At 35.3% G+C, this 15,951-nt stretch overlaps 1 protein-coding gene across 1 annotated transcript in view; it reads right to left on the reverse strand.

The window, feature by feature from the left end:
- Positions 1 to 10,299, reverse strand: part of LOAG_16729 (voltage-gated calcium channel) — a gene marked incomplete at its 5' end in the record, with an annotated part of 14,860 nt that extends 4,561 nt beyond the window's left edge. The window contains 28 exons of the mRNA XM_020449379.1: positions 106 to 262; positions 380 to 596; positions 985 to 1,122; positions 1,263 to 1,418; positions 1,708 to 1,806; positions 1,884 to 2,004; positions 2,077 to 2,183; positions 2,252 to 2,356; positions 2,450 to 2,617; positions 3,446 to 3,577; positions 3,652 to 3,787; positions 4,085 to 4,264; positions 4,584 to 4,754; positions 4,892 to 4,984; positions 5,056 to 5,176; positions 5,409 to 5,589; positions 5,753 to 5,845; positions 6,043 to 6,180; positions 6,255 to 6,386; positions 6,736 to 6,960; positions 7,127 to 7,258; positions 7,487 to 7,576; positions 7,680 to 7,784; positions 7,906 to 8,048; positions 8,146 to 8,423; positions 8,597 to 8,838; positions 9,036 to 9,235; positions 10,065 to 10,299. Of these exons, the coding sequence (XP_020307109.1) occupies positions 106 to 262; positions 380 to 596; positions 985 to 1,122; positions 1,263 to 1,418; positions 1,708 to 1,806; positions 1,884 to 2,004; positions 2,077 to 2,183; positions 2,252 to 2,356; positions 2,450 to 2,617; positions 3,446 to 3,577; positions 3,652 to 3,787; positions 4,085 to 4,264; positions 4,584 to 4,754; positions 4,892 to 4,984; positions 5,056 to 5,176; positions 5,409 to 5,589; positions 5,753 to 5,845; positions 6,043 to 6,180; positions 6,255 to 6,386; positions 6,736 to 6,960; positions 7,127 to 7,258; positions 7,487 to 7,576; positions 7,680 to 7,784; positions 7,906 to 8,048; positions 8,146 to 8,423; positions 8,597 to 8,838; positions 9,036 to 9,235; positions 10,065 to 10,299 (4,295 nt within the window). The remainder of the gene's footprint in view (positions 1 to 105; positions 263 to 379; positions 597 to 984; positions 1,123 to 1,262; positions 1,419 to 1,707; positions 1,807 to 1,883; positions 2,005 to 2,076; positions 2,184 to 2,251; positions 2,357 to 2,449; positions 2,618 to 3,445; positions 3,578 to 3,651; positions 3,788 to 4,084; positions 4,265 to 4,583; positions 4,755 to 4,891; positions 4,985 to 5,055; positions 5,177 to 5,408; positions 5,590 to 5,752; positions 5,846 to 6,042; positions 6,181 to 6,254; positions 6,387 to 6,735; positions 6,961 to 7,126; positions 7,259 to 7,486; positions 7,577 to 7,679; positions 7,785 to 7,905; positions 8,049 to 8,145; positions 8,424 to 8,596; positions 8,839 to 9,035; positions 9,236 to 10,064) is intronic.
- Between the last annotated feature and the right edge of the window lie 5,652 nt (positions 10,300 to 15,951).

Consider the following 15,951-nt stretch of genomic DNA (forward strand, 5'->3'; position numbering starts at 1 on the left):
TATTATTATTATATATATATATATATATATATATATATATATACATATATATATATAGGAGTGAATAAATCGAAAACTAAAAAGAATAAGAAATGAGCAACGAACTTCGAAACGGCTTGCCCATACTTAACCATACCAAAAAGTATAACACCCGTATAAGCGTAGAATAGTACTAGAAGGAACATTGCTGTGATGATAAACATACTTCGCACCATACTCATCACTACTGTTAACATCAACATTTTCAAAGTCGTCTTACGACCTGAAATGAAAAGTGATTCAAAAATATGTTATGAGTTTTTTCACCTTACGCATTGAACGAAAAGAAATATTGTGAATAAGCTAAAAAGCAATAAGAAGGAGAATGATTCATTCTAACCGGCAATGGTGAAGAACCTCAAAATAACCACCAAATATCCAAAAGTATATGTAAATTCCTTTAGCTGTGTAGGTCCGCCAACAGCGCTTGCAGGTAAGGCCATGATGAAGTGAGTGAAAATCCAAACGAGCCCAAGTATTGTGATCAGTAGATCAACTCGATTTCGTCTGGATTGCCAGAAGCCACGTACTGTGAACGCAATCATCTTCAACAGAATCTGAAACTGTTTCATCTGAAGATGAGAAAACAACTTCAATTCACTGCAGTTGATGAGGAGAATTAAGACATCCAGTAAAGAGATGAAAACCAAACTGAAGAAAACCACTTTATTTAATTCATTAAATGCTATGGTATCAGTGTTCACATTTTCTGATTCCCACCAACAACATGTATGCTAAGTGGTTTCTTCCCTCTTTAACTATTTTCTTTGTTATAATCCAATTAAATATTAAGCAGGATTTTGAAACACTACAAATAAATTACTGGGAAATTAAAAGGTTCCGAAACTGAAGAGCTTATTTTTAAGTTAAAACAAGTAACAAAATGACCTACAAAATGATTCTGTTGACATATTTGGGAAAAGGAAAAGAAAAATGAAAAATAACCTCAACGGTGAAAAGGATATTAGCAATAGCCGATACACCTGTCATGAAGATGAGAGCCTTGTAGCTATTTTTCTCTTCCTCAACATTCCATGGGATGAATAAGGTCACTGAATTAATCACTACCAGTATGGCGAATACCTGGAAAATATGAATAGAACGAGAAATTTTGAGATAATATAATGCCTGCTTAATCTCAAAAGGGTCCAGAAAAACGGAATGTATTACAAAAGGGAAGATCTGTTCCGGTTCATCACCTACAAATTTATGTAAAGAAATACCTGTTTGAACCATCTGCTCAGTGTGATTTCATATAGTCTAATGCGGAGTTTAGCAGACTCCGCTGGTTTCGGTGGAACATGTAGAGGTTGTGCCATTTTCAGACGTGCTTTTAGGTCATGCCAACGTCGCTGGTCTACCGTAAGCAGTGCTGTACCCTTCAACAATCTTTTTAATAAAACATATCATGGATACTCTCTTCAACAAGATGTCCTATTACATCCACTCTGCATATATCATTACGATGTAGGAAGACTAGCAGTAAAGTAATGCTGAAACAAAGCATCTCATATCCTGAAGGACTCAAACAAGTAAGAAAAAATTGCTTCTTGGCCAATTAAAGCTAGGTTACGTGGTTTATTAAAGCTTAACCAGAAAGAAATGCTACAACTGAAATATTCCCAGATAAATCTGAGAAGAGTTGAAAACAAGAATCATAAGATTCACCCTATTTTCAGTGTAGTTGGCAATGACAACGCCAACAAAGAGTGTAAGTCCGATCATGCAACCAGTGAACACATATATATGAATAAAGACCACTGCCCACTGAAACACGAATGAAAGTATGATAATGTAGCACAGCTTCAAGCTTCACAATAATGCATAAAATATGTGATACTTACAGGGCCTTGTCTCATCCACAATATATCACGGATAACGTTCCATCCTTTGTAGGATAGAGTCTCAAAAAGTGCCAGCATGGCATTGCCGATATGATCAAAATTAAAATTTCGCGGATTTGTCCTGTAACATTTTTGATTTCCAAATAAATTTGAGGTTAGAAATACAGCAATAAATAAAGCTATTTAATATTACCAAACTCGAGGTACCCAGATTTTTGGATGCAATTCATTGTCATTCTTCCCATACACTTCCATTCGTGTAACGAAAACTTTTTGTTCAAATATACCGTAACATTTTTCCTGCAATCAGATTCCATCATAATTATTCCACCGGTAGGATGTTTTTATTGAAGCACCCTGAAACGAACCCTTTCAGTGATCGTTGGATCATTACATGCAGCTAACTTGCCACCAGCGATTTGTACACCGAAACTGGCGAATATGAACATGAGCAAAATAAGCAAAGTAGTAACCTAAAATGCGCAATCCTAATCATCTGCAAATACTTCGCCTTGGCAATTCAATGAGATAGAATGTGTTTAACAGAGGAATATCGGAGAAAGTACCAAGAGAATCTCTTTGAATCCTTTGCATAGCTCAACCACAACACGTCTAATGTGCGGTACAAGAGTGTAAATGCGCAATGGTCGCATGGCTCGGAAGATCATCATCATTTGTGCTAATGAATTGATTTCCACATAACGTGGCATCCAAACCAAGTAGATAACACTCGTCTAAAATGTCCTTGCAACTATTGAGACTTGTGACACTGCTCTCTACCATCGTAATTGATACGCATACAAATCAATATGTTTCGGATAAAGCACGACCTTTCAAATCTCAAAATAATCATTTCCCTTCTTTCTTTGGCATATAATTTATCCTATTCACTATTCCATAATATATCGCTGAAATGATTGCATTGTAATCTGATCGATTTGTGATCCAAATAATAGTACGTACATCATGGGGTTGTAGAAGGAGAGCTTCAGTTAGCTCTGAACCGATGATGAGAATTACAGAAAGTGATATCAAGTGTGATATCGTGAAAGTGTGATATCAAGGTATCGTGCAAAAGCACGATACCTTGTTATAAAATCGCAGCCGTGTAGTTTAGAATCAAAAAGTAGCCGACGAAAAAATCGTAGCACCACAACACTCAGATATTGTTGCATACTAATCAACCTTCCTGATACTTTCATTATCAATGTTTCGCTTTAAAAAACCGAGAAAAAACATCGAAGAAAATGTGAAAATCACGTGTCCAGTTTTTCTTTTTTTTTTGTTCGTATTATAATTATCGCTTCGGAACTTACACATTACCTGATATTAATTAGGCGAAATAAGAGAAAATAATTTTTCTCTCAAGATTCAATTTAATCTCTGCAACTCGAAGGTCATGCCAATAGTCAAAATAATTTTAAAGTAAGGCCCATCGCTGTAAAGAGGTCATATCTCATCTATAATGATTAGAAAAATCAGGTGGTTTCAGATACACTGAATAACAAAAACTGTGTGAAGTAAAATGATGACAAGAAATAAAATTATTGGAAGGAACGCACAATGTAAATGAAAAGAGTCATCACGCCACCGACGTCTCGCACTACAGCATTTGGCGTAAAAATGAACCCATTTGCAAGCACTTTGACAGCAAGTTCAAAAGTCATTGATATGACGAACATATACTCACAGATCTAAAAACATGCTGTAAAACAACATGATTTAGCAGTTTCAATTCTAATTCAAGCTATATAATCATTGCAACTACCTGTAAATAGGGATTGTTAAAGATCATATTCTCGCCCGTAGTCGGCCATGGACTTTCGAATAGCATCGAATAACACGACAGTGCCGTAAAAAATACCATTGCCCAGTCAAGATATGTCAGTAAACCGATCAGCTCACTGCAAACTAATTTTTGGCGTATCCACATTAATCATATTTTCCCGAATGAATGGGATTACAATTTAATCAGCGTTACTTCATAAATCAAAACATAAAATATTTCCTCGGGAAATTGAAACAAACGGGATGACCATACTGGGCATTCATAAGCTAACATAGGTCTTCGAGTCATTGGCAAACTACTACTACTGTGAATTTCTGTCCATTCATAGATTATTCAGTTATATTCTAAAGATAAAACACAGAAGAAAGCTAAACAACTGACGATCGAGATTGAAATGTATGAGGGAACTAACTGTAGTTGTTTGTAACGCTGTTGTATTTGTTTTCCAGTAACTGAGTCGATTTTGTCAGGTATATATTTGGCATAAACTATTTCTTGACAGATATGCCTAAGACGTGAATCCCGATCGACGAGAAAGAGTGGGCGATCGAAAAAAGGATGATTCTCGCGAATCTCCTCTTCAATTCGATTTCTCAAATTAGGGATATTAGCACCTTCAAAACAATGGTTACGAAGCAAGGATGAATGAATTTTCATCAGGTGAAATAAATAACCTTTGTCATTTTCAATATTAAGTAAACTTACTATTGGGAGTTGGTGAAGTCAGCAAAGTGAACAAGTTATTCCATTGATAAAGGAAATAATTAGGTTAATAGGGTTGAGAAAGTTGGTAAGAAAGTTGTAGAATATGTGCAAGAATAACACATGCATATTTTTCAAAGCCTTCGAGATCAACTTCAGATATTATCGCCACAGACAACAATAGTCGTGATAAGATATACAAAAACAACCTAGTCAATTCTGCATGCTGTCGCTTCTGTTGCAGTGCTTTGATATCAATTTCACCGTGTTTTAAATCATTTTTCGGTGCCGAATCTGCCAGTCGTACATCACCATTTTCTTTCAGATGCTCGTAAACAATTTTCAATTTTATCGGTCGATTTATACTTCTGTTATGATATCTGTAGTGATGGTACATAAGATTCTGCGATTTTCCTTCATAAGATTTTATGAAATTTATGATATGTTTTGTTTGTATAGTTATTGCACTTATACCTTTCCACTGATAATATTATGGAAATTAAAGAAATGAATAAACCTCGATTCTCCCCATATTCGAGTGCCACTTTGGCCAAGTTGAGCAATGAACTGATTTGAATCCATGAAAAGGGCACGATTCCGATTTGTCTCCCTGCAAATCATAACAATTTATAATAGAACTTAAATTAGTCACCTTCCAAATGAGTAACTAGAAGTATATACTCGATTAAAATACTGATTGTCCATTTCGTTGAAAGCTGACCGATTTGTCGCACTGTAACGGTGCTACGGAAGAATGTTTTTCCGATATTACGTAACAACTGCTTTTGGTGAAGATCCAATTCTGAAATGCAAAGCAAGCAAAGTGAGATGGTTTATATAAGTCCCATATTTTTGATAATGTCTTTTTGTCAAATACACCCATTATTGCAAATCAAAAAATATATACTGTAGTGTTTGAAGTGTAAAATGACATATAGCATCTCTTAAATTTAGAAGCCATATTAAAAAATGTCAAGATAGGAAAGCAGTGACACTCCAACGACTTTCATCATACTTTTGAAAATAATAATCACCTTCAGAGTGGGAATTGTACGCCAATGTATTGTCCTCCGCAAACTGTTTCGTGAAACTTTGTCGCACTTTTGGTACCGGGAATTCACTGGACACTTTTCGTAATTCGACCATTTGTGGTCGGGTTGGAAATTTATCAAAAATTTTCAATCGCCATGGAAGTGTTGTACGCATACATGTAGTCTGGAAATAGTTTCGCTATACATTTTAATTCTTTTTCTTCGACTGCTCCTTCAATCATTCATTTCAATCATTCAAAATTCTATGAATAAGGAAACAATAATTTCATTCTATATTCAACAAACTATATATTTCGATATGTTCATGTGTCTACTGTGCATCATACCTCTTCTCTTGCCTTGAGTTGTTTCACTTTTTTCAACTCCTCGTCCATTTCTAAATTATCGAGTATGACAGCAACGAACAACGACAAAACAATCTGAAATGACAGTGATGCCACCAACGCCTCACGAAGCGAACAATATTCTGACATGAACTGTTCCCCAATTATTCTAATCAGAAAATGAAAGAATTTCTGTGTCCACATCATAATATCGCATCTGCATTAAGCAGATCAATATCAAAAAAATGAAACAACCAATTATACAAGGAATGAAAATGAAAAGGAACAGATACCAAAGTAACGAATAAATGATATCCAACGAAATATATTGCAACGAATGGGACCATTGATTCGTTTGTAGTACGTAAAATTTCCACAACTACATCCGTCCAGCCTTCCTGTGTTATTATTTGAAACATTGACATGAATGCCTGAAAAGCACTCCACATATAATCTCATAACTGCAACTTAAATTGGTATTGTGAGAAAAATCAGAAAGACCTACCTGGGGAAATGTTCGAAATTTATCCAAATTTGGTACATAACAGAAGAGTTGCAGCGAAACAGCAGAAGTGATGACAAGTAATACCATTGTAAACACTACCAGGCCGCCTAGCTTTTTTCCTGGTCCGAATATCTATAATCGGAATTATCTGAATCAAAAAGTAAGCTATCAAAATTACCATGTTCATCTGGTTTCCGATTTATTAGTACAGTTACGTACAGAGTTTTTCGTTCTTCCTCTAAAGAAAAAGCATTTCCAGAAGAGTCATTCCATTGAATTACATAATTATACTTTATCATATCCTCCCGTAATAATATCTCTTGTTTCCCTTGACCTCTTCAGTTTAACCCAACAAAATTATTTTTTATAGGTGATGAAAGTTTAGTATGGGAAAGAACTTTGACGAGTGAGTTTATAGTACTAGTAGAGTTCTACGTAATTCTTTTTCTTGAACGAATATGTAACAAAACAATACAGTAACCTTATAAACGAAATCCTCGAGCATTGGAGAGGCACGAATGAGTCGAACGATACGAAAAACTTGAAAATACGTGAAAAGATTCATTGAATAGAGCGATTTCACAATGTTTAATGTGCTTCCAATGCACAAAATAAATTCAAATTTATGCAATCGTATATACCCATTCCATCCCAAAGCGATCATTTTCAGAAGGCATTCCATGTTGAATATCATCGTAAAGCCTACCTATGCTGTTCGCACATCATTTTAACAATTATTTTACTAGCTATAAAGGAGAAATGGACTAAGACCATTCTTTTACTCTTCTACCTTCCTTCTCACTGATTATTGTGTTTCATAAGAAGTATTGGGATTAGAAATGTTGCATGGTGAAAACAATGGATATATGAACCTCGATATAATAGTAGAGAAGCTTGCGTGGTTCATCACTTGCGTCATGCTTATGCACAAGAGATGCATTGATGAGAGCGTTCAACACCACCATCACCATCATACACGTTTGAAACATCGCCGAACGGACTAACTGTAAATCTTGGTTGATTAGAGAATATCGACTAATTGTTATAACTTATCTTTGTATTCTTAACTCATATCACTACAAGTAGTCGTTTATCGAAATAGTTAATGAATAATTCCTCTAATTAAAAATTTAACGCCACAAGTAATTGTCGGTTAATGCAATCGATTGAACCCATCAGTTATTACCATAACTTATTATTTCGTTAACTGTCAATGACAAGTAGCAACTAACCCAATACAGTGGTTTGGGAGCAATATCAGAATTTATCTTTTCTGCATCCACTGCCATCAGCCGCCATCCATCTTCCGTTTTTTCTAGTTTCTTTTAAAAAAAAAACATCACCACTTATAATTTTTCTAAATATTAACATCATCACTAGCGATGCTTACTTTATTTAATCAGTTATTTGTATAAGTTGATTTACCTGAGCAAAACTATCCTCAACAGTAATTTCACGAGTTTGCCACATTTCACTGAATTGCACCCGTATTTCCGCAAAAGTCTCAGTTATTACGGCGATAAACACATTCTAAACGAACTGTTTGATAATATTATCTTTGCTTTAGTTTTTTGAGTGGCTATCGATCAATTTTGATTAATTTCTATCATATTTCATGAAAGGGAATTGATGAAAAATTATAAAGATAAACCTTGACAAGCCAAGCCAGTAGAAATATCAATGTTATGAAGTAAAAAAAAGCGATGTAGGAAGGAAATGTGTCTAAACAGTCGTATAGAACATACACCCATCCTTCTTGTGATGCTGCCATGTACACGGTGAACAAACTAGAACCTGAAATGTATTCTTCACATATATTACAGATTCACTTTCTTCGAGAAAGAGACATCTTGGACATCTCCGCTATAAACCTTCTAATCATGGGACTTACCGAAATCATTGAACATCCCATAGAAACCTTCAGCATGAGCGCTCATATCCAGCTTCAAACATTCCATATTGGCTGGGCATTCGTAACCACCAGCTCCTTTTTGCGAACACATTGTATCTGGTATGGCCAAGTCGGCGATGGTTACATTAGAAACATTGGTCCCTGGTAGAACACAGTGATAGTCCATTCGACCGAACAACTGTACTCCCATGATTGCGTAAAATGTCATGAAGAACATGAAGAAAATTGTCACATTCTGGATCTGCTGTGAAGACCGCCTGAAGTAGAAGTTGGGAATTTCAATAAAATCAAATCACGAAAGGAATATGATAACTGTCAAGCTACTACTAATTACTTTTTTGTAATTCATTATTTATTACTCAAGTATCAGACTTCCCTGAGCAGATATTTGAAAGTGTGGAAAAGTTACTGAAGACTATTAGACACTTACTTGATGATCTGCTGGATGCGGTTCTTGGGTAACTTGAAGCGTATGATGGAACGTACAAAGCGTATCATGATAAATGGTCTTGGAGCCCTTATAACGCCATACCATGGATGGTAATGCCATTCCAGGTGTGGGAACCAGAGACAGATAAGCTCGTAAGCACTCAGCAATACTGACGTTATGTGCAAGATGAGTAAAAAGAAATCAAATTGACACCAGCGATCTCGAAGATAGCTTCCTTCATGCTAAAGAACAAAGTTTACTTATATTGCACTCACTCAGTAAACACTTGCATTTCTGATTTTTCACTTTTGTGGCACTGTAAAACTGAATAATAAATCGGTGAATGAATTAATTCGAACAAATTGTCGTCCCAGATTTTAACTTCCGATTTATACAACTAGATAGCATTGTAAAGATGGATAAGTTGGAATCAGCTAACCGTGATAAGTCCATTAGTGACGATTTTGACGATAGCTTCGACAAGGAATACGACAGTAACAGTGGCATCCGCAAGGAAGACAATATAATAGAGCGATGGGAAAAAAAAGAACGTATGGGGAGTGCTCAAACATACTGATATCATTGATATTATACATGCAAGCTTGGGGATTTCTTCAAAAATGTTGCTTCGCAGAATGTCTGCAATGAATGAGAAGGTCATTTAGTACTGGGTAGTTCTGAGTACCACATACCTGTCACCCATCACCAATCATTATTATAAATTTATTTCAAGCAGTGAGATAATTTGATCCTCATAAATGATGCATCTCCTTATAATTACAATGGCTCTACCTCTATATTAACTACTTATCCCTCAGCTAACAGCTAATGGATGATAATGGATGGCCATAAAAAGGAGAGAATGTATTCAAATTATTGAATTTCCTCACAGTTATTTTGACTGAGATGTAGTAAATTTTCTAATAAATCAATAAAAGAGTGAATGAAAGAGAGAGGAATCAGTAAGAAGTTTGATACCAAAGGTATGGTAGAATCTGATTAGCGAACTGTCTGTTTTTCTAATTTCTTTCTACAAAATGTCATTTATTCATACCTCAGTACTACAGGTTCAATTATTTTCCATCCTTATTTACAATGTAGCACTCTACATTCAGAACGATCACAGTTTCGGACAATAACGCCAACATTGAGTAGATTTAGAAACGACACATTTACTACTTTCCGATGAATTTGATAGTTTTAGACTGAGAATTCATCTTGGATTTATCCATTTTACTTTTAGCAATCACACTAACCGCCCCATTACACTGTCAGGAAAGAGGATCTTGGATAGGCTTTCTGCAGACTTGTTTTAGGTTTGTCATAATTTTTAGAAACGGTAAAAAATCAACGTGAGAAATCTATGTCGAAAATTGATTAACTGTATATTTAAATCCTACTCCAAAGACTTCCCATAGTGATGTGCTATGGCAAGGTGACAACGTGGCTAATACTTGGGACTACATACCACTAGTATGCTGCTTGTTTGCGGAGGTATCTATGTTCAGCATTTCCGCCAGTACAGCAACTGAATCATTCGCGACACCTCGCTCAGTCCCTGAGGCCAGCTGCTGCTGAAGTTGTTGTTGTTGTTGTTGTTGTTGTTGTTGTTGTTGTTGTTGTTGTTGTTGTTGTTCTTGTTGTTGTTGTTGCTGCTGCTGCTGCTGCTGAATAAATGCTGACGATTTGCGTCGGGTTAACATGACACCCGTCAGGTCAGCTACGCAAGCTGAAAATAGTTCATAGTAAAGGACAGTTTTGAAGAATCGAACACTCCTGTGTTTAGATCGGTTGTCTTACATAGTTAGTTCACAAAACACTAAACTACACAGTATGCAAGCTGGCAAGCACATTTCGTAAGTATGTTAAAATAGCAAACTAAGGAAAGGATGGGACGTTGATTTTATTATCTGAAACTTCGTTCTACAGATTAAGCCAATATCAGACTTCAGACTAAAGATAAAAGTTATCACTCCCTTCTCTAAGCGCTTCTTTTCTTGCATTCATCTACGGGATTGCTTGACATGATGGCTTAGAACAGGATTTAATTAATTTTGGCTGGTGGGTCTAGATAGACCGACGATTCATTTGACGGGAAGACAGTTAGCTAATGATTTAAATCCTTTAGTCTTACATCACTCGTCTTTTTTTCTCTGCAAGACTTGGCATCTCTTTTGATTTCTCTAATTCTTCTTCCCTTGAGGCGGTGAAGTAAACTAATCTTGCAATTGTGATAATGACACTTTCGAGGACCTTACGTTGCAAAGTATATGAAGAGAGATAAAATGAACCAAATGTTTTTGCATATTCCAGCTGAATATAAGCTTCTAGATGTCGCATCTCGGAAGGCATTATTCCACTACCGAATATTTTATATCTCAAGGTCCATTCTAAATCCATTATCTTACTGGTTCCGCCACGAATTTTTCTCCCAGCATCATCAAGCCGCTGTTCTATCTCACTTATCATCACAGATTATGAGAGAAAAGATGCAAACGTGAGCCTGAGATAGTTTATCCGGACGTGGTTGAGGAATACTGGAGGGAAATGAAGGAATTAGAGATATCCCTCATAAATTTTGAAGGAGATTCAATGTATCTGTGTGTGTGTGTGTGTATATATATATATATATATATATATATATGTTTGTGTATGTGAGCGATTCAGATGAATTAGTGGCCAAGGGTGCCATCCTTTGACATCATAGGCTAGGCCCATCCCTTTATCGGGAAGCTTTAGTAAACAATAATTGGCAACGATGACTGAGCGGAATAATATTGTTGGATTCACAAGAAAAGAAAATGAGAAGAGAGTGCTCTCATAATGAAGTAGGGCGCGAAAGAAATATATTATGGATAAGCTACAAACAGGGTGAGAGTAAAGTAAGCGGGTGAGGTGAGGGTAACAGTAATTGGTGATAGATGGAGCGATAATTTGCATAAAATATGAATAGACCTAGATAAAGGAATGGTGGTAATAGAATGAGTATCGAAATACCAGAAATCAGAAAAAGTGATTGTGTCTTTAAATGAATTTCTCAAGTAGCAAGCCGCTGAAACGGGCAACAGCAAGGACGATTTTCCATATCAACTATTTGCCAGCTTTGCGGTGGCCTTATCTAGAATGGAATTGGATGAATTGAATCGGAAATAGGCGAGCAGAGTTGAAAAGGATGGGTTATGCAGCGCTCTTAAAGGCCTAATTGAGCGAACAAATCAGAAAACTAAGAGGGAATCCTTGGCTTACGTACAAAGAGATCTGGTCGGAATGAAATGGATGTACATCATGCCAAAGCTAAGATAAGGCAAGAGAAATATTTCAGAAGCTACATCGTTCTTACACTCGGTCGAAATGTAAGTCGCTTCCAGAAAACGACACATTTTGAATTATTAGTATACCGCCACATGCAACGCTGCAGCTGAAATTGCCACAGAACAATTAAAAGGATCGATTTTAGAATTTGCAAAAGTTAAATGCTTCTGCTAGAGAATGAGGATGTGCTAAAAGCAAATACTTCATTGCTACAGCATTTCCACAATAAAATCTAAAAGATTACTCAGTTCACTGCTTCTATTTTTTGCTTTGAATGCATCACTTTCATTTGGCTTTCTTTGCAACTGCGACAGATACGCTCTACTAAACTTCTAAACCTTCTTCTGAGGACTTTTTTTGGAATAAATGACGTGTATATTTGATAAGCAATAAGTATGAGCATATCAGCGACGACAGTTTAGCAACTTGGAATTATAATTTTGCGGTTACCTCCGGCTATTTACATTGAACGTTTTTCCATTTCCTATTTGTAAGGAACATCTGTTTAATTTGCAATTGTCAATGAGTGAATTTCTGCAACTTATCTGGAACTGATAACCTACTAAAAAATCCAAGTAATATTCAGTTGCAATAATTAGTACCTTCTTATTGAAGCCCAACTATAGTATCTGTCGATAAAACTGTAGTAACCTATGTAAAGATGCATGGATTTCAGCAGTGATTAAGCGAAATGTTGTAAAAGGAAGAACAAAGCAACCAGATTACTAGATAATTAATCTCTTGGATAGTGTTTCGGAACAACATGATCTAATTCAGAAACTTATTCAAATTTTCGACTACTTCTCACATTAGAAATGGTAGGAGGTTCCTACATTCTTTTATACACCTTTTAAACTTTCACTCGTCTTGCCAATCATTGCAGTTATTGCATTCCTTACTTCTTTCCAATTCTCATTTTTAATTTCTTCACTTCTCCATGAAATATTTCTTCATCAGTCTGTTTCAAAAAACTCAAAAAAGTTTGCTGATATCACACTCAATAAAAGCAAAAACAGCACAACGATGATATTGAATAGAATAAACCAACAGACCTATCAAGGCAACATTAGCTAAGGTAGCCAAATATAATGCATCTTTGCTCTCTCAATGAGACCTAGGGACGACAAATGGCTCTTCTGGTAATCAAGCCTGAATGGAAGGCATTATTGTCGAAGTTTACAATAGTTAGCAGATTGAATAGGAGCGTTCTAAGATGAATTATGGTCTGAAGTGATACGAAGGAATAGAAACTTTCGTAAAGAAAGAATGCACGAGCTCAACAGTGCTTCAAAATATTTAACCAATTAGCAATATATATCAATGGGCTGCTGATTGGGGAAGAGAGGGATCTTTATAGAGCCACACGATATATTGGATGAAACTTGAGCCTGATAGGAAATTACTGGAAAAATGATAACAACAAGTAGAGATTTCAGGGACAAAATTTCAGGACAAATATTTTTCATGAAACTTGCTATCTTTCGTAAATTAATTGTATTTTTAAATATGCTTCAAAATACATGATCAAAACACGTGCAGTTCAAAGGATGCTTAAAAATGCAATTAATTTGATGACTTTTTAAGATAATACAAACTTTTAATTTGCACTCGAAATAAGCCTTGCATGGACATTTGGTTGTACTAGAGAAGAACTATGTCTGAAGTGAAATAGACTGGAAAGGATAAGTGGAAGAAAGTGGAAATTAGTGAAGCAAAAGTTAACACATATCTTTGATATGAATATGCTATGCTAAAATGAGCTAAAATAAGGTGTAATAATCTTATTGAAGGATCTTCAAAAAGCTAACAAAGTTAATAACCAGTTAATAATCTCTTACGAAAAAAAGAAACTTCTTTATTCTTTTCATTTGATTGAAAGAAAAACACAACATGTGAAAATTTGTAGAGAATAGAAAATTGATGAGAAAGAGGAGAGCTGATATTTCGAGTGACGGAAATACAATAGCTATTTGATTTGCAATCTTACTTTCACTGATAATGAGGAAGCATAAGAAGGTGCGATTCATTTAAAATTACTGAAATCTGATAAACTGAGGTGTGCACTGAATGTCATAGCAGTCCAAAAATCGGTCTGTGAGGTGTGCACTGAATGTCATAGCAGTCCAAAAATCGGTCTGATCCAATGATTTTTTTTTCGAAATAGCTTATAGGCAGTCTAGGACTATCTGCTTCGTTCTTTAACTATTAATTTGTATTATTAAAATGTGCTGAAACTCTCCAACACACAAAACATTTCCATTCTGCAAAGCTCAAATTTTCAAAATAATGGCTATGATTTCGAAATGGGAAAGAACGTGTGTTATCCTCATCTCTTCCCTGCCCCCGAATTTATCGACTTTTAAGGATTGAGTGTTTGTAATGACATTTCTTTTGTGACTTTCCTGGTAGTCATGATTGAAAAAAAAAAAAGCAAACGGTTACTAGCACTTATCACTTAGTTTTATCGGATATTAGATATCATTCAGGATATGCAAATTATCCTTATTAACAATCCTGTAGCCTAGGACTCCTATCACTCACCATTGATCATATACAGTAGTTTTTCTTCTAGCAGAGTGGAAAGGCCTGGGTCTGATTCAGTTTTGAAAGAATGAATAGATCTACTTATTTCTTCAAATAACTCAGAGCATATGGCGTCCAGAAAACAGTTTGTAAAATTAGCTATTTCAGGTACTAATTGTTGATTTACTAAAATCTGAAGGAGAGAGGAAAAGGGTGGCAAGTGTCGACAAGTATCCTTCCATATTTTGGTTTCAATATAAACCTGAAGATTTAATCCCCTTCAGAAGACTTCAATAAGTACGAGACTTACGCCATTATTAAAATGTTCGTATTTGATGCTTCAAGTGACAAGCATATTGTTTTATCACGAAGATTTGCGATTCCTGACTCAAATGACCTTTGACCCCAAATTCAAGTCTCCATTACTTTTTTATTTACATTTCCTCCCATATTTAAATTCCCGAAAGTATCATATGAAACAATTCAATTGCAACATGCTTATGTCACTCTTATAATGACAACATTTATATTATTGGAGATTATGGTTTTCAAAAATATTTCCAGAAAAACAGCACCTACAGAGTGTCTTGAGCTAACCTAATGACGATTAATAAAACGAAAGAACTGTGGTGATATCTTGTCATATTTCAACAAATGATCGAAAGACAGTTTACATCCTTTATTGCAAAGCGCTGGTTTAACCCTGGCTAATTCTATTCATTAATCAGCCTATTTTCAATCCATCAAGTTTACATAACTTAATTTTGATTAGACTGTGTTATTTGCTGAATGACATGTTGCATTTTCTGTATTTGCAGAAGAAACTTCTGCTGTGCCTTTTACATGCATGCACTCTGTCATAATAAAATGCAACAAGATACAAGTAAGCCTGTTAAGATACAAATGCTTCACTTTCATCAGAAAATTTGGTGTTCCAATGTCAAATGCATGTCGATCGAAGTCTAAGTGAATAAAAAGTCACTTTTCTTAAAAAAAAACGAAGTCTACCAAAGAAGATTCTACCGTGACATTTTGGTTGAAATCAGATTATGTGCAAGTTAAATGAAACATTTTCATCTTGCTTAAGTTTAATTTCGGTTTTGGATGATATCAAATGAAGAATTTTAACTTGCATAATGAGATGCAGGCCAACTTCGAAATGCGAAATTATTTACTAGCTACAATGTAAAATACAATATGATCCGGAAACACAATCCGTTCATAATTTCCGTTTACCATCACAGTGATGGCGATATCATAGCGTAAGCATTTTCTCATGCTACCCCTTGTCGGAGAAACCGAAATAGTTGTATCATAAAATCATTCATTCAAATAGATCGCATTTATATATTTTTTCTCATGTTTAAAGTCATGAGTCAGCTATCTAATCTACTAAAAGTGCTTTTTCTGATGTTTTGTGCATATATGGTAACTAATTTGTAAAGGCTTTATCCCATGCAAAATCTTTTATACAATGGTGAGAAAGCTGTACATCAGATAAAACAATTTCTGCGCAATTT

This window comes from Loa loa (assembly GCF_000183805.2).
Source record: "Loa loa unplaced genomic scaffold supercont3.15, whole genome shotgun sequence".
NCBI classification, from domain to species: Eukaryota; Metazoa; Nematoda; class Chromadorea; order Rhabditida; family Onchocercidae; genus Loa; species Loa loa.